General features: G+C 40.4%; 1 protein-coding gene across 1 annotated transcript; it reads left to right on the plus strand.

Annotated features, from left to right (window-relative positions):
- Positions 1-380: 380 nt before the first annotated feature.
- On the plus strand, positions 381-16,041 carry TGDS (TDP-glucose 4,6-dehydratase). The gene is made up of 12 exons (XM_009901494.2): positions 381-476; positions 2,689-2,755; positions 3,212-3,280; positions 6,406-6,496; positions 7,433-7,575; positions 8,457-8,555; positions 9,403-9,462; positions 11,310-11,353; positions 11,605-11,770; positions 12,342-12,400; positions 14,556-14,653; positions 15,037-16,041. Exons 1-12 carry the CDS (start codon positions 397-399, stop codon positions 15,135-15,137), a joined length of 1,077 nt encoding a protein of 358 aa, XP_009899796.1. The 5' UTR covers positions 381-396; the 3' UTR covers positions 15,138-16,041.
- The last annotated feature ends 2,705 nt before the right edge of the window (positions 16,042-18,746 follow it).

The raw sequence follows: 18,746 nt of genomic DNA on the forward strand, positions 1-18,746 counted from the left end.
AACAAGCGCGCCCGCCCTGGCGGGGCAAGGCCTCCCCTGTTGGCTGTGCCAGCCCCGCCCCTGCCACCGTGCCGCGCTCCTGCCCTGCTATACGTGTCCGTTGCTGGGTTTGGCCGTAAATTGAGAACTACAGTCGTAAAAGGGGACGGTCGCCATCGAAGGTGGAGGCAAATCTCTGGCTTTTGCGCGTGGCGTGCTCGCGACGCTTTCGCTCGCTCCCATTGCTGAGGCGCGCGAGGAGAGGGGAAGGCGTTTTGTCACACAGAATCTTGCGGTCACTGCGGGCTTGGCCATTAAACCCCCGGGAGGAGGGTCGCCTCCAGTGGTGCGCATGTGTAGGTGTGACGTCGCGGCGCAAAGCGGTGCAGAGGTGAGAACCGCTACCGTAAAGCGCAGATGATGTCGGGTCTAACGAGTCCAGCGGATCTGCGCGTTTTCGAGAAGCGGCTGCTGGTGACAGGCGGTGCGGGGTTCATGTGAGTGGTGGCAGCAGTGCCCTAGGCGCGGCCTCGCCTCTTAGCTGGCCCGGGAGGGGTCTGCCTGCTTTCTTTCTGGGGGCACGTGTGGGATATGGTAGGTGGAGGGCTGGTCGAAGCGGGAGGGGTTCCGTGGTGCCGTCTCGCTTTCCTGTCCCCGTTGGGCTTGTCCTAGCCGGCTCAGCGGCGCCACCGGCTCAGGGCGCGTTCGCTCAGGTAAAGGCTGCGGTGAACGCAGCCGTTTTTGCAGCTCCGATTTCCCCCTAGAGGCTACCTGTGCCTCTCCCGTGTCGTGGATCTTGAGATGGGAAGCTGTGTGCACAAAACTGGGCTGCCGCCCTGCACTTGTCTCTCCGTGTTGAGGAAGAAGATGTTCGGTGAGAGAAGGTGCCGACAGTGAGAGTCGATTCTCGGTCCTAATCAGGGTGGGGTATGGGAGTGTCGGTACTTTGAGCTGACTAGTGTTATCACCTCCACTTCCCGGTGGTACGGTCCGCCTTAAGGTAGGGCCCTTCATCTTGCTCAGAGGCTGAAGCTGTAACAAGACTAGATTTCTGTGTATACCCCTCAGCTTGGGGGCCTGTTTAAACCTGAAGTCTCAGGGTGAGCTTGTACACAAGACTGTACCAAAGAGAAGTTAAACCTGGTAGCCAGGCTGTCATTGCTTCTTACGTCTAGCATCAGCGTTGGAGAGACGGTAGGAAAGATGATTGGTTAGTTCTTCTTAGTGTATAACCTTAAGAGTATAAAAGTATTTTAGAATGGTAGTTGAATTTAGCATGTAATGGTTTGAGGTTTTTTAGGTGGCTGTGAGCAGTGCTGCTTTCTTTTGTTATAGCATGAGCTTTTAATCAGACTTTTTAACTGATGTCATTTACCTGGACCTGAGCAAAGCCTTTGACACTGTCTCGCACCACAACTGGTGACACATGGGTTTGATGGGTGGACCACTAGATGGATAAAGAACTGGCTTGATGGATGCACCCAAAGAGTGGCTGTCAATGGGTCCATGTCCCAGTGGAGGCCTGTGACAAGCGGAGTCCCTCAGGGATCAGTCCTGGGACCAGGCTTGTTCAACATCTTTGTCGGTGACATGAACAGTGGCATTGAGTGCACCCTCAGCAAGTTTGCTTGATGACACCAAGCTGTGTGGTGCAGCAGACATGCTGGAGGGAAGGGATGCCATCCAGAGGGACCTGGACAGGCTGGAGAGGTGGGCACAAGCCAACCTCATGAGGTTCAACAAGACCAAGTGCAGGGTCCTGCATCTGGGTCGAGGCAATCCCAGGCACAAATCCAGGCTGGGCAGTGACTGGCTGGAAGGCAGCCCAGAGGAGAGAGACTTGGGGTTGCTGGTGGATGGGAAGCTCAACATGAGCTGTCAATATGCATCCTGGAAAGCCAATCAGATCCTGGGCTGCATCAAGAGGAATGTGGCCAGCAGGTGAAGGGAGGCGATTCTCCCTCTCTGCTCAGCTCTGGTGACACCCCACGTGGAATACTGCATCCAGTTCTGGAGCCCCTATTACAAGAGGGATATGGATGTGGTGGAACGTGTCCAGAGAAGGGCCACGAGGATGATCAGAGGGCTGGAGCACCTCTCCTATGAGGACAGACTGAAAGAGTTGGGGCTGTTCAGTCTGGAGAAGAGAAGGCTCTGAGGTGACCTAATTGTGGCCTTCCAGTATCTGAAGGGGGCCTACAAGAAGGCTGGGGAGGGACTTCTCAGGATATCAGGTAATGATAGGACTAGGGGGAATGGAATGAAGCTGGAGGTGGGGAGATTCAAGCTGGATGTGAAGAGGAAGTTCTTCACCATGAGAGTGGTGAAGCCCTGGAATGGGTTGATCAGGGAGGTGATTGAGGCCGCGTCCCTGGAGGTGTTTAAGACCAGGCTGGATGAGGCTGTGGCCAGCCTGATCTAGTGTGGGGTGTCCCTGCCCATGGCAGGGGGGTTGGAACTAGATGATCCTTGTGGTCCCTTCCAACCCTACTGATACTATGAATTTCATAACAATATGTACTTAAGGGCACGATCTATAGAATAATGTTGATGTATCTTAAAATATATCTTAATTCCTCTTCTTTAAGTACAGCTCCTTTTTCCCCCAAAGCATTTTGCTATTGCTGAGCTTATTTGTAATTTGTTATCTCATTGTTATTGTAAAGCTAACTATATAATTGTAAAATATGTTTTTCTTCTATCTTACAGTGCTTCACATGTAGTTGTCTCCCTAGTGAAAAACTACCCGAACTATCTGATTATAAATCTGGATAAGGTAAATAACTTGTCTTCTTTCTTGATATGGAAAATTATTTAAAACAACTTTAATGTAATCTATAGCATGTTGAAATTTGTAAGGGTTATTGTTATCTAGTAATTTTTTTTTTTTTGGACTATCAATTTGTTCCTATGCAAAAAAAAGAAAAGGTAACTGTTGTTCACGTTTACTGTCCTGTACTCATCACAAATAATTACTTGTAACAAAACAAAATAGCAATTAGTAAAGGGAGCTTTTAAGTTCTAAACTTATGGTTAAGAATTTTTGGAGTTAGAATATGTTTTGTAGTTTCGTGTTTCTAAAGCTTCTTTATGTCAGCTTGCAAAATAGCTTTTCTTTTGCCAAAAGTTTTTACTTTGTTCTCAAGCTTTCTAGTAATTAGGTTGGATCTTAGTTAGCTTGTTTACTTTCACAAGGACCAGTTCATGATACTGACCTGGTATTTCTCCTTAGCTCGACTACTGTGCAAGCTTGAAGAATCTTGAAACTGTCTCTGAGAAAGAAAACTACAAGTTTATCCAGGTGATAAAGCCTTCTTTTCTAGGAAACTTGACTTTTTACTGATCTTTATGTCTTCATACTAAGGTAATGTGGTCTCCAGCGCTCCCCAAACCAAAAGCCACTGCTTTCATGTATGATAAAGCTGAAATTACTGTAACACTGACTCATTCTTGACAATGAATGTCATATGCCAGTGTATGTGACAGTCGGGTGGATATAACAGCATTTACTTCATCTCTTTATCTTAATTCATCTATGGAAGTTGGTGTCAAGATGTAGTGTGTTCTGCCTCTTACATGAAGTAGTCTTTTGAAAGTTGATGTATCTTACCATATAATACATACATAGAATACATAGAATAAACCAGGTTGGAAGAGACCTTCAAGATCATCGCGTCCAAACCATCAACCAATCCAACACCGCCCAAACAACAGATCTGGTAAAAATCTGGCTGCAGAGATGAGTGGTTGTAGGTATAATTGTTTCACTTACAATAGGTAATATGGACTCAAATTCAGCTCCTTCATGCTACTCTGATGCTATCTTAGATTTTGCATCTTCAAACACTGCTACTTACAACAGTCTGTGATGTGCAACATGTTTTGTTAGCATTAGACATCAGGCTGCATTCTTGTTTTGCAGCTGTGGAGGCTGTGTAGGAACAGGGTCTTACAGGAACATTCAATATATGCCTTTTCTTTTTAAAATTATGCCAATTAGCTTACTGTTTCCACAGCCTTATATCCAGACAGGAGATGGGTTTAGTTTTGTTGTTGAGATAAACATTCTAACTGCTGGGCTTATGTGCTGAAGCTCTTCTGAAATAACAACTTCAGCGAAACTTTGTTAAAGGTAGTAGATGTCTATAAATATCTGAGGGCTGGGTGTCAAATGAAGGGGGGCAATCTTTTCAGTGTTGCACAGTAATAAGGAACAATGGATACAAACTTGAACATAGAAAGTTTCACCCGATCATGAGAAGAAACTTCTTTACAGTGAGGGTGACAGAGCACTGGAACAGGCTGCCCAGAGAGGTTCTGTTGTTGTCTTCTCTGGGGTCTTTCAAAACCCACCTGGATGCATTCTTGTGATCCTGGTTTTGTCAGAGCGGTTGGACTTTATGATCTCTGGAGGTCCCTTTCAACCTCTAATGTTCCATGATTCTATGTAAGTTAAACATATCTCTTACATTCTGACAATTTCTGTTGTGTGATATGAACTGTATGAATGCATTAGAAAAGCCTTGTTACCTGCGTATGTATGAACATTTAATTGTTTAGGACAACATAGAGTTCTAGAAGGCATCCTAGCTCAGATTCCTATGTGAGGCAGTGGGATACTAACAAGGAATGATGTGTCTTCTGGAGTGGGAATATGTTTTCCTAAAACTTAGATCAGTACAATTCATTCTAACTTTTCAGGGACTTTTGGGTGGGGTTTTCTTTTTCTTTGTTTGGCACCATTTTGTTTTTAAGGAAGTTGGATCAGAGCTTAATAGCAGATGATGTGCAGCCACACAGTTTACACTGACAGAAAAAAATACACTGTTACAGATAACATATGGTGGATGAGCCCTGTCATTAGAGTTCTAATGCTATTGTTACTGACCATAGAAGAGAGAAGGAAGGGTAACTGTTGTAGTGATGCTGTAGAAAAGAAGCCTGTTTTGGAGGTCAGAGAAGTAAAAGCTGGGAGAACTTCTGTAAGAGGCTGTATGAAGGATGTGGTTTTATTACAAGTTCTGTTGTTGCTCAGCACAGTTAAACTGAGTTTGAATTTCAGTGGTGTGGGGTTTTGTTTGGTTGTTTTTTTAAAGTAAATAAATGTAACCATTTAGTTCAAAATAATGTGTGAGCCGGAAGTGTTTGCTGGAGTGTTGCAGTTCTGTTCAGGGATGAGAAATAGGAAAATCAGTTCATCTTCCTCCCATCTCTGACATTCTATACTTCTCTTGAGGCTGTTCAGAATTGTTGCTTGTGAGCTTCTTAAAACATAGGTGCATTCGAACTATTTTTAGATAATTTTCATGTTGTTGAAAATGCAGAAGTCTTTGTTTAAGTTGAGCCAACAGGAAAATATCAAAAGCTTTTCCTCAGCTTGCCTTTACCTTTAATGTAAGCCTGTTGCTTCTGTGCCAAACTAGAGAATGGCTTGTGGGTCGATGCCTGACTCTTTTCTAAATTTATCTATTAAAATACCAATAGCCCCCCCCACTCCCCAAATTACCAGAACAGACAATAAAACCGAAAATACGCAAGTCATCCAATTGTCTGACAGCAGTGGAAATCCGCTTCACCTTTTATAATGCCACTAGGTGTCACTGTCTGATAGCCAGACTCTGGTAACCCTCTTGTTTGCTCTACTGCTATTGAAGCCACACACGATACTTCTGTTGTGTATATTTTGGGGGATGATGCCGTTTCTTATGTTAAATTATAATCCAAATCCTGAAATAAGTTTTGTTGTGAGGGTTGCTCAAAATAGCTCTGGGGCCTGCAGCAGAGGAGAGGCATGGACCTGCTGGAGCAGATTCAGAGAAGGGCCACAAAGATGATCAGAGGGCTGGAGTACCTCTCCTATGAAGACAGGCTGTTCAGCCTAGAAAGAGAACGCTCTGGGGAGACCTTATAATTACATTTCAATGTCTGAAGGAGACCTGCAGGAAGGCTGGGGAAGAATTGTTTAGAAGGTCTTGTAACGATAGGATCAGAGGTGGTGGTTTGAAACTGGGGCAGGGTAGATTTAGGTTAGGCATAAGGAGGAAGTTTGTTGCAATGAAAGTGGTAGAGTACTGGAGCAGGGTGTCCAGGGATGTGGTTGAGGCCCTGTCACTGGAGACATTCAAGATCAGAGTTGATGTGGCCATGGGCAGCCTGATCTAGTTGGAGGTATCCCTGCTCAATGCAGGGTGATTGAAGGAGATGACTTTTGAGGATCCCTTCCTACCTGATGCAATCTGTGATATTTATATCTGGTTTTATTTTCGACATGGCATTGATAAATTGACCCAAGCTTATCTGGTACTGCTATTTGCATCCTCTGCTTCCTCTGTAATTTTTTTCCCCCTTTAATGCAATGCTTGGTACAAATGAAAGCTTACTATTTTCTAACCAAAATAATTTTATAATTTTTGTTTGTTTGTTTAGGGAGATATTTGTGAACCTAATTTCATAAAACAGCTCTTTGAAACTGAGAAAATAGATATAGTCCTTCATTTTGCAGCCCAGACACATGTAGGTGAGTAGTATTTTGGTATTGTTTTCTGAGTATGTTTGTTTGAAATATATACTGATTTTTTTTTTTCTATTTTCATATAAAACAAGGATACAGTTTGTCTCAACAAATTATATGATTCAAGATTTGATGGCCTTTTTAACTTAACAGAGGTTCACAGCCTTACTTTACAAAGTGCTTCACCTGACTGTTGTCTCTGTTAGCTGTGCATAAATAGTAATTCCTGGCATTTCTTTTGCATTACATTTTAAAGTATGATCTAGGCACCTGTAACTGCCAGTGTACTGGTGGAGTCATGAAGACAATGGAGTCTCAAGTTTTAACTCAATTTGCTCCAACCTTGCAGGAAAACCTCCCGTATAGAAGCTGAAGGCTTAGGCATAGTCCCCTTCAGAATCCTACCTGGGTGCTAAAAATAGAGAATATGCTTAGAAGTGCCTATTTCAAATTACTGCTTTTTAGCAAGACTATTAAAAAGAACTATGCTTACCATACTCCTTTCATTGTGAGAAGAAGTTCTCAAAGAATTATGCAGGAAAATACTTGGCAAAATTGTCAGAATTAAACCAGATACTAATTAATTAACAGTAATAGGTATATAGTACTACATTATACAACTGAGTGATACTTTGCTTACTGAGCTTGTCCCTTCCAGCTGGAGATGGGAGGTAGTTACGCTGCCACTTAAATAAAATTAGGTAATTTGTTTGCAACGGAAGCATCTATAGCCAATAAGCTTTTGCTCCTGATTTCAGCCTCTTGTACAGACCAAGGATATTGTCTTGAAGTGTCTTCATTTAATAATGATCTTGCTATCTGCCAATCAAAGAACTAGTGTTGAAGCCCCAGTCTATATTGCAGCCTCTAATATTATGGTTTGCTGGGAAGTCCTGTATTGGCTAAATGTAATCAGAATTGCCTGGAATTTTTTTTATGTAGATCTTTCATTTTGGCGTGCCCTGGAATTCACTTATGTGAATGTTTATGGCACTAATGTGCTGGTTGCTGCTGCGCATGAAGCCAACGTGGAGAAGTTTATCTATGTTAGTACAGATGAAGTATATGGAGGTAGTACTGATGAGGTAAGATTAAAAATTCATCAGGGTTTTTCTGATTTTAGTGGTTTTAGTCTAACTTTCCTTGGCCTCTGTAAATTCATGACTTAGTGGAACTTGTAAATAAGCACTGGTTGTTTCTAGAAAACTTAATTATCAAAACTGTCCTAAATAAATTTTTTTGTTGTTTTTTTTTGTAGCATGTTTTATATTGAATACATATTACCTGCTCTACAACTACCTTAAGGGAGGTTGTAGACAGGCGGAGGTTGGTCTCTTCTCCCAGGCAACCAGCACTAGAACAAGAGGACACAGTCTCAGGCTGTGCCAGGGGAGGCTTAGGCTGGATGTTAGGAAGAAGTTCTACGCAGAGAGAGTGATTGCCCATTGGAATGGGCTGCCTGGGGAGGTGGTGGAGTCACCATCACTGGAGGTGTTCAGGAGGAGACTTAATAGGGTGCTTGGTGCCATGGTTTAGTTGATTAGGTGGTGGATTAGTTGATAGGTTGGACATGATGATCTTGAAGGTCTCTTCCAACCTGGTCTGGTCTATTCTATTCTATTCTACCTGAAGCAGTGAGATAACGGATACCTTTTATTTAGGACTAAAAGGTCAATTTGCTAGCTGTAGTGCAATGGTACTCTAAGGATTGAACCTCCCGATCTGTTTTTGTGAGGTACTTTACTACAAGTATAAAAATATTACTGCCAGTATTCTAGCACTCTCCTGTGTTTGATAAATACACTCTTTTGTTAACTATTCTGCTGTAAGTGGAAGGGTGATTTTATCAGTCTGTCATCCTTGATATTTAGGGATTTTTATTTTGGTTGCAATTGCAGCTTTTGTAACTTTTAGGTTTATCTGGCCAAAACAAATTGAGTAACGCCAGTTTTTCTTTTAATGTTAGGAATTTGATGAATCTTCACCAAAACGTCCAACAAATCCCTATGCTTCCTCTAAAGCAGCTGCTGAGTGTTCTGTTCAGTCTTACTGGGAAAGATACCAAGTAAGTTGATAGAAGCTTCAAAAACTCTGAAGACCATACTTACGTGTCTGTGTTATGTATGTAAGAATATAAAAGAAAAATCAATACTAATCCACACAGTGAGAACTCTTTTCTGATTGCTAGTCATGTAGTTGGGATGTGTTGGAGGATGTCCTTTACTTATTGGTGGAGATATACTACAAGACAGTGAGAAGTCAGATGTTTTAAAACTTTTTTCAAAGTCTGAACTGTAATGTCCAAAACCATTTTTTGATAAAATGGTCAAAAAAACATTAGCAGTTTAAGAAAATAGTGTTAAACTTGAAGGAAATCCATTGATACAGAAGTAAAATATGCAAAGATCAATTTGTAGTAAGACTAGACTTACAGTGAAAGCAAAAAAAAAAAAGTGTGGGGGAGAGGGGATAACCTTATCACTCAGATTTGTTGGAGTAAAAATGTTCAAAATTTTGAATACTTTAGTCTTTTGGGTTTTTTTTACATGTGTTGTTTTTGACGTGAGGCTGACCTGAATAAGATATAAATGGCTGTGAAACATTTTCCTGGAATAAGTATTAGTAAGCCAATCTCCAGTCAACCAGATAGATCGTGGAGGTTCCTAAGCAAGACTGAGAGATTACAAACATTTGTCGCTTTTGCTTCTGACAGTCTGAGAAGGCTGGAGGCCCTTGCCTGTTTGACAAGAAGCATGGATAGCTTCATTCATTCATGTTTGTAAGGGCATACATATTTTTGAATAAGCACTGTAGGTATGTAAGTGTGTTGTTTATTGATTGGCAGGAAGTTTACAGGCTTTCAGTGGTATGCATTTTCTTACGTAATGACTTTCATGTTTAATGCTCTTAAGTTCCCAGTTGTTATCACACGGAGCAGTAATGTTTATGGACCTCATCAGTATCCAGAAAAAGTAAGTTAAACCTGTGCTTTGCTCTGAGCTTCAGTATACAGTAGTTGAGGGTTGTCATGATGTTACTCTCTTCTGACTTTGGGAAAAAAAATATAAAAAAAAGCACTGACTTGCAAACATATTTGTGTACACTTGACTGAGATTGTATGTTTTGATCTCACAGTAGCATGTCTTACCATCAACACAGTGAACACATCTTTTTGCCTTGTCAGTAAAGCATCAACTGAAGATTTCCAGTATTTACATAAATTTTATTACAATGACTTTGTAATTTTTCTGTTTTTCAAGGGATATTTAACTGCCTTATGCCTGGTAGGGTTCCCTTTCTAAGTGCATTAACTCACATGTCATATGTTGTTGTTATGAACACTTAATGAGTTAAACATTTCAAACACTATATTGTGAGAGAAATGTTTGGTCAGTAAAGAGGGATTCCAACATGTACAGAACATACATAAAATGAAGCTCTAGCAATCAGATACAAAGTGAGTAGCAGTGCAGAACGACTTGTTCTTTGCATGTGTCACAGAATCACCAAGGTTGGAAGAGACCTCAAAGATCATCAAGTCCAACCCATCATCACAGACCCCATGACTAAGTGTCCATACACACCTTGTGGGCTTTTTAAGACAGTTGTGAGAGGGAGTTGTCTTTTCAGGCAGTACTAAACTCTGTTGTGCTAGCAAATGGAAATACACTGATAGTGATAGGTGTTCAAAAGGGGATTGGACGTGGCACTTGGTGCCATGGTCTAGTCATGAGGTCTATGGTGACAAGTTGGACTCGATGATCTTTGAGGTCTCTTCCAACCTTGGTGATACTGTGATACTGTGAACTCTTTGGAGTTTGGAGCTTGTGTGAAATATAGCTCTGTTTTGCTATTCTAGTAAGGTATACTTTAATTGGAATTGATTTTTATGGGGTTGTTTTTGTTTGTTTGGGGTTTTTTTGCAAATGAATTTGTTTTTCCCTACATCATTGCAGATAGATAAGTGTTGGCTTTTAAAATAAGTTTACCAGTCATCAGTGTCTTAGGAAGTGTCTGGCTACAGGTTGCATGATGTTGGGAGTTGCATGATGTTTGGATTATGTTCAGGGGATGTATCACTATTTACTTGATTTCATCATATATGTATTATTACTTAAGTATTCTCTTTTAGTTGCTGCCAAGAGCACAATACTAAGCTAGATGCATCTTTAGTTTTACCTTGTATGTCTGCTCCTATGATTAGAGCAGTGAATTAAGTGAATTGGAATAGCTTTCTAATGGTTTCAGTTAAAAAACAGTGGGGCCAACTGACCTGAACTTTCTGGGACATTCTGAACAGATCTAAGCTTGTAGCTCAACATAATATTGTAAATCTTTATGCTGTGAGATAGTGTTTATAACTTGGTCTGTGTTTACTTATCTTAAAATTCTCTGTTGATTCTCTTCCAAATGTAACTATTTTAACGACTCATTCTTTCTGATTGTAGATGTACTGCAATTTGCTGGATGTTTAAACTATGATCTAAACTCTAGTTGAACTCTAATGCACTTCTGTGTGTGAAAAGCAATGGAACCATTTTCTTTTGTAAAAATGTTACATTTATAATTACCAATTTGTAACAGTTGACCAGAAGGATAAGCTTTACAATGCAACAGAGGCATCTGCTCTTGGAAAAAAAAACCAACCCCAAATCCTTGAAATGTGTAGATTTGATGCATTCTTTGATTAGACTTAAGTAAACTTAAAAGTGTAGGGTCTTATTCACATACTTAATGACACTTCCTGGTAAAGGTTCATGTTCTTTGCAGAATAACAGCTTCTAAAATGGACTAATGATTTTATTGTTCAATTCCTTAGGTTATTCCAAAGTTTATATCTCTGTTGCAACAAAACAGAAAATGGTAAGTATTTATTTTTTATTATAATATCTGTACTAATTACAGTTCTAAATAGTTTGTAAAGTTGTAATTTTGTAACTAAGTTATGAATTGTTTATTTTAATAATAGGATTTCCTTAAAGGATTGTTTGCATGTCAACTACTTAAGGTACCTTCAGTAACAGCTAACAGCAAAACTGCTGAAAACATAAGTCAAATAAATGGAATGCTTCTATTTAAGTAACGAAAATCTCTTCCCTTTTCCTGATTTTAAGCTGTATTCATGGTTCTGGACTTCAGAGAAGGAATTTCCTTTATGCAGCTGATGTGGTAGAAGCATTCCTTACTGTCCTGAAGGAGGGAAAGCCAGGTGAAATTTATAACATTGGAACTAACTTTGAGATGTCCATTGCCCAGCTTGCTAAGGAGTTAATCCATTTAGTGAGTAAACAGTTACCATGCTTTTGTATACCAGTCATTACATATTGTATACCAGTCATTACATATGTATATATTATTCTATGAACTGATGCTGTAAACCTTTTGTAGCTCTCAGAGAGCTTAGGCTTGTAGTGGGTCTTACAAGGTAATTGCTGTGGAATGATGGACTACCTTTTCTGTAGCAGCTGTACTATGTAAATTTGCAGTACAGGCTGTCACGCTGCAGCAGTTATCCCAGCTGAGACATAAGTGGCATGATGATAACATTTAGTGGGGGATTTTTCATGCTGGGTACTTCAGTTTCGGTCTGAGAGTGTGACACTACTAAACTCTGATTATGAATGGTTAGCAGTTCTTGGATGAAAGAAAAGTATTGGAATTTTAGTCTGTTTTGATAATTCCAGTAGTTTGAGAACTCCGTTTTGACAGAAGTCCATTTCTGTCTGTGTGTTTTGGTTGATTGGTTGGTTTGTTTTTAACAGACTTTTAATAGAATTTTAATCAATATTTAAAATGTCTGTTAAGACAGTGCAAGGTGTGTGGTGATAACTTTTGTTACTCTTCTTGACAGATAAAGAAGACCAGTTCAGAATCTGAAATGGAGTACTGGATGGATTATGTCAAAGACAGGTAGGAACATAGCAAAGCACAAGCAGGATAGCTTTTTCTTGAAGGTTTCTGTGACTTTTGCAAACCCTTTTTTTGGGAAATGCTTGTGCTCTGCACAAGGGACAACTTTTGAAGGTGTAAGTGCTGGTTTGCTTTCCATTTATTATTTGGATTTTTAGGTCAGAGTGTATGTCTTGAAGGGGAATGTGTCTGTCTTCAAACTTTTTTCAAGCTTCTCATTTCGGTTTAGTATTTTGACCTTAATGAGAGTACTTCAGACTGATGTGCTTTATAGCAAGACCCACTCTCCACAGGCAGAAATATGCACATAAAGAGTGTAGTTAATTTTAGATTCCTATCTTAAGCTGAAACTGCTATCTCAAAAGGAGATGTAAAACTCTGAGGTGCCAAAGTTAGTGTGGTAGCAAAAATGGATAGCTTTCATAGATATGCTTTTGCTCTGTGTTCCCTTCTTAATTTCAGGGTTGATTTGGCTCTGTTCTCTTATCTCAGTTTCTTTTCTGCAGCAACAGTGAGCCTCTGCTTACTTTAGATATCACTCTCCCTGGAGTGATTAGAAATGATGTATTTGCTGATGACAGTTAAGTATTGTTGTGGCCTTTAGAATTCTCACTTTCTGTTCACATTTGAATTATCATGGAAACTGAAGTGTTTAAATGTATCAATTTTTGGTTTTAAGAGGAAGTTTCTTCAGAATCCTATCTGAGTGTATTGCAGGACTCTAAACACATTGCCTTGGGCTGATAGGATGTGACTGTTCAGTAAGATGAGTGTAGTTTAGGCTGAGAGGTTTCTTCATGTGTATTGGGCCTTGTCCTTTAATCTTTAAACATAAATGGGCTTGGGATGACTAACCACATAGGAATACATGTTTCAAAGAATGTTGAGGTCTTAAAACGATTCTTAAAATACCTAGCTAATGATTATTTAATTCTGTAATGAGCAACTGAAAGGTCATGGGGGTCACTTGCCATGGAAAAATTAGTCCTGCTTCTGCTTAAGATTAGCATGTTTTAATAATGATGATAAGTAGCTCGTTTGTCTGCACACTTGGCTAAACTATTCAGTATGCTAGTGCCAGTAAACCAGGAATACTAGACTAGACTACCGAACTGCCAGGTTGTGAAAGTGAAAATTTGTGCTGTGTTTAAACATAGGGAATCTCTTTCTGTGTTGAACGTTGCAGCCTGGGATTCTGCATATTCAGTATTACTAAGTTCATGTAGCTAATGAGGCACTGTGATGACAATGCTTTGGAAGTCTACATTTCAAATCTGAAGTTTGTGGAAAATTTGTGGGCTTTCAGAATGAAAAATGTGAATGAGGATACTAGAAAACACTGGTTTGTGTTGTGACTGTCTAAAGAGTTGCAAATGCACTGATCCGCACAATTGTATTGGCAGCAATTTGAGTTTTGCATTCATTTTTTGTGCCAATAAGATGTTAATCCATATTTATTCTAGTCAATTGTAGCAGTTTGGGCTGGGTGCCCTCTGCTGTGCTCATACGAGGGATTCCTGTGTCCTGAAGTCCAGCCCAGTGGGTGGACACAGGAAGCCAGGTATTTCATCCCATAATACCCTGGTCTGCTATAAGATCTCAGCGAGTGGGGTCTGGCACTTTCTCTTTCTTCCCTCGCTGCCACCCAGTAACTTGGGAGATGTCTCCTGGCTGGGGGCATGGGCAGTCTCAGATCTGGCCAGCTGAGACTAGCCTAGCAGTGGAGTAGCGGGGTGGGGAAGAAGGAGCCCTGGGGGTCTTTGGTGTACCCTCAGGTGGGCATGGGATATTTCTGGGTGTGCTTTGGGATTTCTTTTGTCACTGTGCTTCTGGCTTTCTGTAAACATTCACTGCTTTTCATTTAAACTTTCCACCACTTTTGCAATCCGTTTGTCTGAGTCATTATTTTTGCCTGTGGTGGGGAGGGGGGCTGCCTCAACCCGTCACACAATTCTAAGTAGCTGACTGTATAAACTGAATTGTATTGTAGCTGCACTCAGCTCCTGTGTGTTTTTTGAAGGCAGTATTTTTTGTTCATGTTGATGGGAATTTTCAAAATTGAAGCATGCCTGCTTTGAAGACTGTGTGAGGTACTGCATCTCTAATGAAAAAGCCTAATCACGTTGTTTTTCATGTGCATTTTATACTTCTACAGACCTACCAATGACCTGAGATATCCAATGAGCTCAGAAAAAATGCACAATTTAGGATGGAGACCTAAAGTGCCTTGGAAAGAAGGAATAAAGGAAACAAGTAGGACTGACTTTGATTTAGATGTGATGGGACAAGGGAAAGGGGGGAAAGTGGGTGCACAGGTTAATCAATTTGAAGTAAAGAGAACAAATTTAACACTTCAATTTTGCATAAAATTGGCTATTTTTCAAGTACTGCATTTACCTGATTTAAAAAGGAAGATTAATTGTGTTAGAGTGCATAAAGTACTAGAATTAATTGCTTTTCAATGCTAGAATAAGTCTAATGAAGAATTTATAAAATTGAAACAATATGACTTTTAAAATATTACAGACTACATAATAAACTATTAGCACATTGTTGGTCTTATGATATTGGTAGGCTGTTTGGGTTTCCTTCTTGTCTCTGTCCAACTTGACTAATCAGTATTCTCTTCATACTAGTTGAATGGTACAAGGAAAACTTTCATAACTGGAAAAACACAGAGAGCGCTTTGGAGGCCTTTCCTGTGATAGAGCCATTTGCACAGCTCAGTGGTCCATAGGATGGTGGAGGACCTGAAGGAATTTATTCTACCTCACACAGTCTTTTCTTTGAAGCCTTCAGTCAAGTGACCACACTGATGTATTCAAGATAAATGAACCATGATGAATACAGAACCTTGGAAAGGGTTTCAGCACTTTCTAAATGGAACAATGGTGCAATACTATATTCTCGCTAGGTATGGATTTTTAAGGAACTATGCGAGGTGAAGAATATTTACAACGCTGTTAATTAGTGTAACTGATGCCAAATCTACCATATTAATAAAGTAAATAATTCCAGTTACAGTTTTGGGGACTTTGAATGAAATTTGGTTTTAGCTCTGGAATAATTCATATGCATTAGTTTGGTTTTGTTCTGTAATATGTTATTTTTGTCACTTTAAAGATTTATTTTTTAGTAAGGGGAAAATGATGTACTTTATATGCCAAGAGTATAAATCCAGTTGATACAACCTAGATATGGTATCCATATGATTCAGTAATTTTCTCTGATGCAGTATTACCTTCTGTGGATGACTGATTAAACTTATATCTACTTTGTAACTTTAAATGCCCTATTTTTTAAAGAGGGGTGTATGTGTAAAAGTGTCAAGAAGTAGCAAGTGTTCTTACTGAGATTTCCAGAAGCATTTTCTTAAATTTTACTCTGTATTAGATGTCATCTTTTTAGTGTATTACAATAAGCATGTCTTACATGCTTATTTTCTTAGCTGCAATTGTAACAAACTTGAAATACTGTAATACAAACATTCCAGTCATGTTATTTCCTGTGATATGAAGGCTATTTGTGGAGGGAAAAAACCCTCTTGTCTTGTGAATTGTGGGTTAGTGCACGCTTCCACTTTTTATTTTGTTCTGTTTTGGTGACAAACATCTTAAAGATGAAAAAATACTTGATTTTTAATGCAGGAGGAAACTTCAGGAAATATGTCAATGAATCTTTTTTTCAGAGTTGATTTAGTAACAGACGTTATGATGCAACAGGTTTCTCTCAAATAAACACGCTGGAAAAGTAGGTGAGAGTTTTAAATTTATTTTCAGGAGACAGTAAGAACTAATAAATATTTATCTTCCCTTTTGTTTGGCTTTGAGGTGGCAGACATAGAAAGAAAAACTCTTCTCTGTCTTATTACTGTAGCTTCTTTCTTTGGTATAGTCCTACATCCTTCTCTTTGCTCCTGCAGAAGCATAGGGTGTACTCAAATTGCTGTGACTTCTAAAGTCTCAGAAACTGGGATTTAACTCTCCAAACACAAGTGTGTGCAGAAGTCCTTCCCTTATCAGCCTAAGTATAGGAAGAGTGTCCTTCCAATATCTGAAGGGGGATCAAGAAGGCTGCTGAAGGACTTTTTAGGGTGTCAGGTAGTGATAGGGGAATGGATCCAAGCTACAGGAGGGGAGATTTAGATTAGATGCCAGGAAGAACTTCTTCACCATGATCGTGGTGAGACACTGGAACAGGTTGCCCAGGGAGTGGGTGGAAATACCATTCCTGGATGTTTTTAAGGCCAGGCTGGATGTCGCTCTGGGCAACCTGATGTAGTGGAGGGGGTCCTTGCCTATGGCAGGGGGGTTGAAACTAGATTATTCTTGGGGTCCCTTCCAGCCCTGACTATTCTGTGAAGAGTGGATCTGGGGGCATTTGCCTTAGCTTTGTCCTGATAGAGGTGCAGTAGTAACTGAACATAAAATTTAATAGTACTGACCCAGATAGCCTACAGGTAGTGTAGAAACATTCTGATAGTGTTATCAGATCAGAAATACACAAAAGAAAGCAGTAGGGTGTAATTGCTTTATTGAATAGAGCTTTCAAAAGTCTTTTGGAATATTTTGATGCTGAAAGTGGAAGCTTTGACATTTATGTCATTGTCGCAGGATCACAGCATGTTAGGGGTTGGAAGGGACCTCTGGAGGTCATCAAGTCCAACCCCCCTGCCAGAGCAGGACCATATATTCAAAAAAGTGATATAACTGGAATTTGAATTTTTGAAAGGATCCATTAATTTTTAGTGGAAACTCCTGTAATTTATTTAAATGTTTTTGAAGATTTATTCTTCCCAAGTGTTTAGAGATTTTTTTGGTTTAGTGTTAGTAATTTCTTACATATAATACATACATGCACATAAAAAAGCATATATTTTAAATTTAACAGTACTAATGTAGAAGGCTTTTGCGTTGAGCTACTTTGCTGTAGGGCTAATGGCTAAAGGGCTAGGCCTTTACTGGTTGAGAAAACAGCTGATTTTGCCATTAAACTTCTGGCTTTTGTCAGAAGAAAAGAATAAAGGATCAACTAGTGAGTTGTTAATGGGGGAAAATGCAATGTTTTAAGTCTTTATTTCTCACTTTTTTTACTCCAAAAGTAGGAAGAAGCATTTCTACAGAAGGGATAAGGATGTAAAATACTGAACACAGCAGTCATTCAGTCCACTTTTCTTAGGGTTAGTGTCATAGAACACTATGGTTACACCAGTAAGAAAATGGAGTAAATGTGTATATCACTTTAGTTGCTAACACTTTCTAAAGGACTGGTCAGCTTCCATCACACTTGAAAATATTTGACTGCATCTGTCAGTTCTGCATCTCTTTTTGGGGTTACTGCAGTGGATTGGGTAAGATCTTCAGGAAACGTTGGGGGATTACTACCCTACTTATGTCCCAAGTCTGCTGTTCAATACCTCCTTGCAAGTAGCATCTGAAAGATGAGCAGCTAAGGCAGGGCCATCCACAGGCCACCTGCCCTGCAAGTTGTGGATAGTGGAGCCTTGGTGTGTGTGTATAGTCTGCGGTTTGTGGGATGGAGATCATCCTTGCTTTCTCAAAGTCTTTCTCTCGTCTGACCTTGGCACTTACTTACATTTGTATGCTGCTTGGCATTAAGGAGTGCTGGCTGTGGGTGGGGCTGGTTTACATTGTCTAAAGATAACTGACCAGAAAATAGCTTTTGTTTGGCCATCCTGTCCTTTGCTAGATACAGGAGGAGGTTATGAGAGGAAAAAAAAAGTGTGGGTGGTGTTTCTTTTGTTGTGGTTTATGGTTTTTGTTTTGTTTGTTTGTTTTGTCAGGATTTTTTATTGTTGATCCCCAAGGACTAGTGCTGGGCCCCATCCCGTTCAATATCTTTATTGATGATCTGGATGAAGGGATTGAGTCAGTCATTGGTAAATTTGCAGACAACACCAAGCTGGGAGCAGGTGTTGATTTGTTAGAGGGTAGAAAGGTGGAACATGAGCCAGCAGTGTGCCCAGGTGGCCAAGAAGGCCAATGGCATCCTGGCCTGCATCAGAAATAGTGTGGCCAGCAGGAGCAGGGAAGTAATTCTGCCCCTGTACTCAGCACTGGTTAGGCCACACCTTGAGTACTGTGCCCAGTTCTGGGCTCCTTAATTTAAGAAGGACATTGAGACATGTGAACAGAAGGGCAGTGGGGGTGGTGAGAGGTCTCAAGCACAAGCCCTCTGAAGAGAGGCTGAGGGAGCTGGGATTGTTTAGCCTGGAGAAGAGAAGGCTCAGGGGAGACCTTATTGCTGTCTACAACTACCTGAAGGGAGGTTGTAGCCAGGAGGGGGTCGGTCTCTTCTCCCAGGCAACCAGCACCAGAACAAGAGG

The sequence above is a fragment of the Dryobates pubescens genome, chromosome 7 (assembly GCF_014839835.1).
Source record: "Dryobates pubescens isolate bDryPub1 chromosome 7, bDryPub1.pri, whole genome shotgun sequence".
In the NCBI taxonomy this organism is placed as follows: Eukaryota; Metazoa; Chordata; class Aves; order Piciformes; family Picidae; genus Dryobates; species Dryobates pubescens.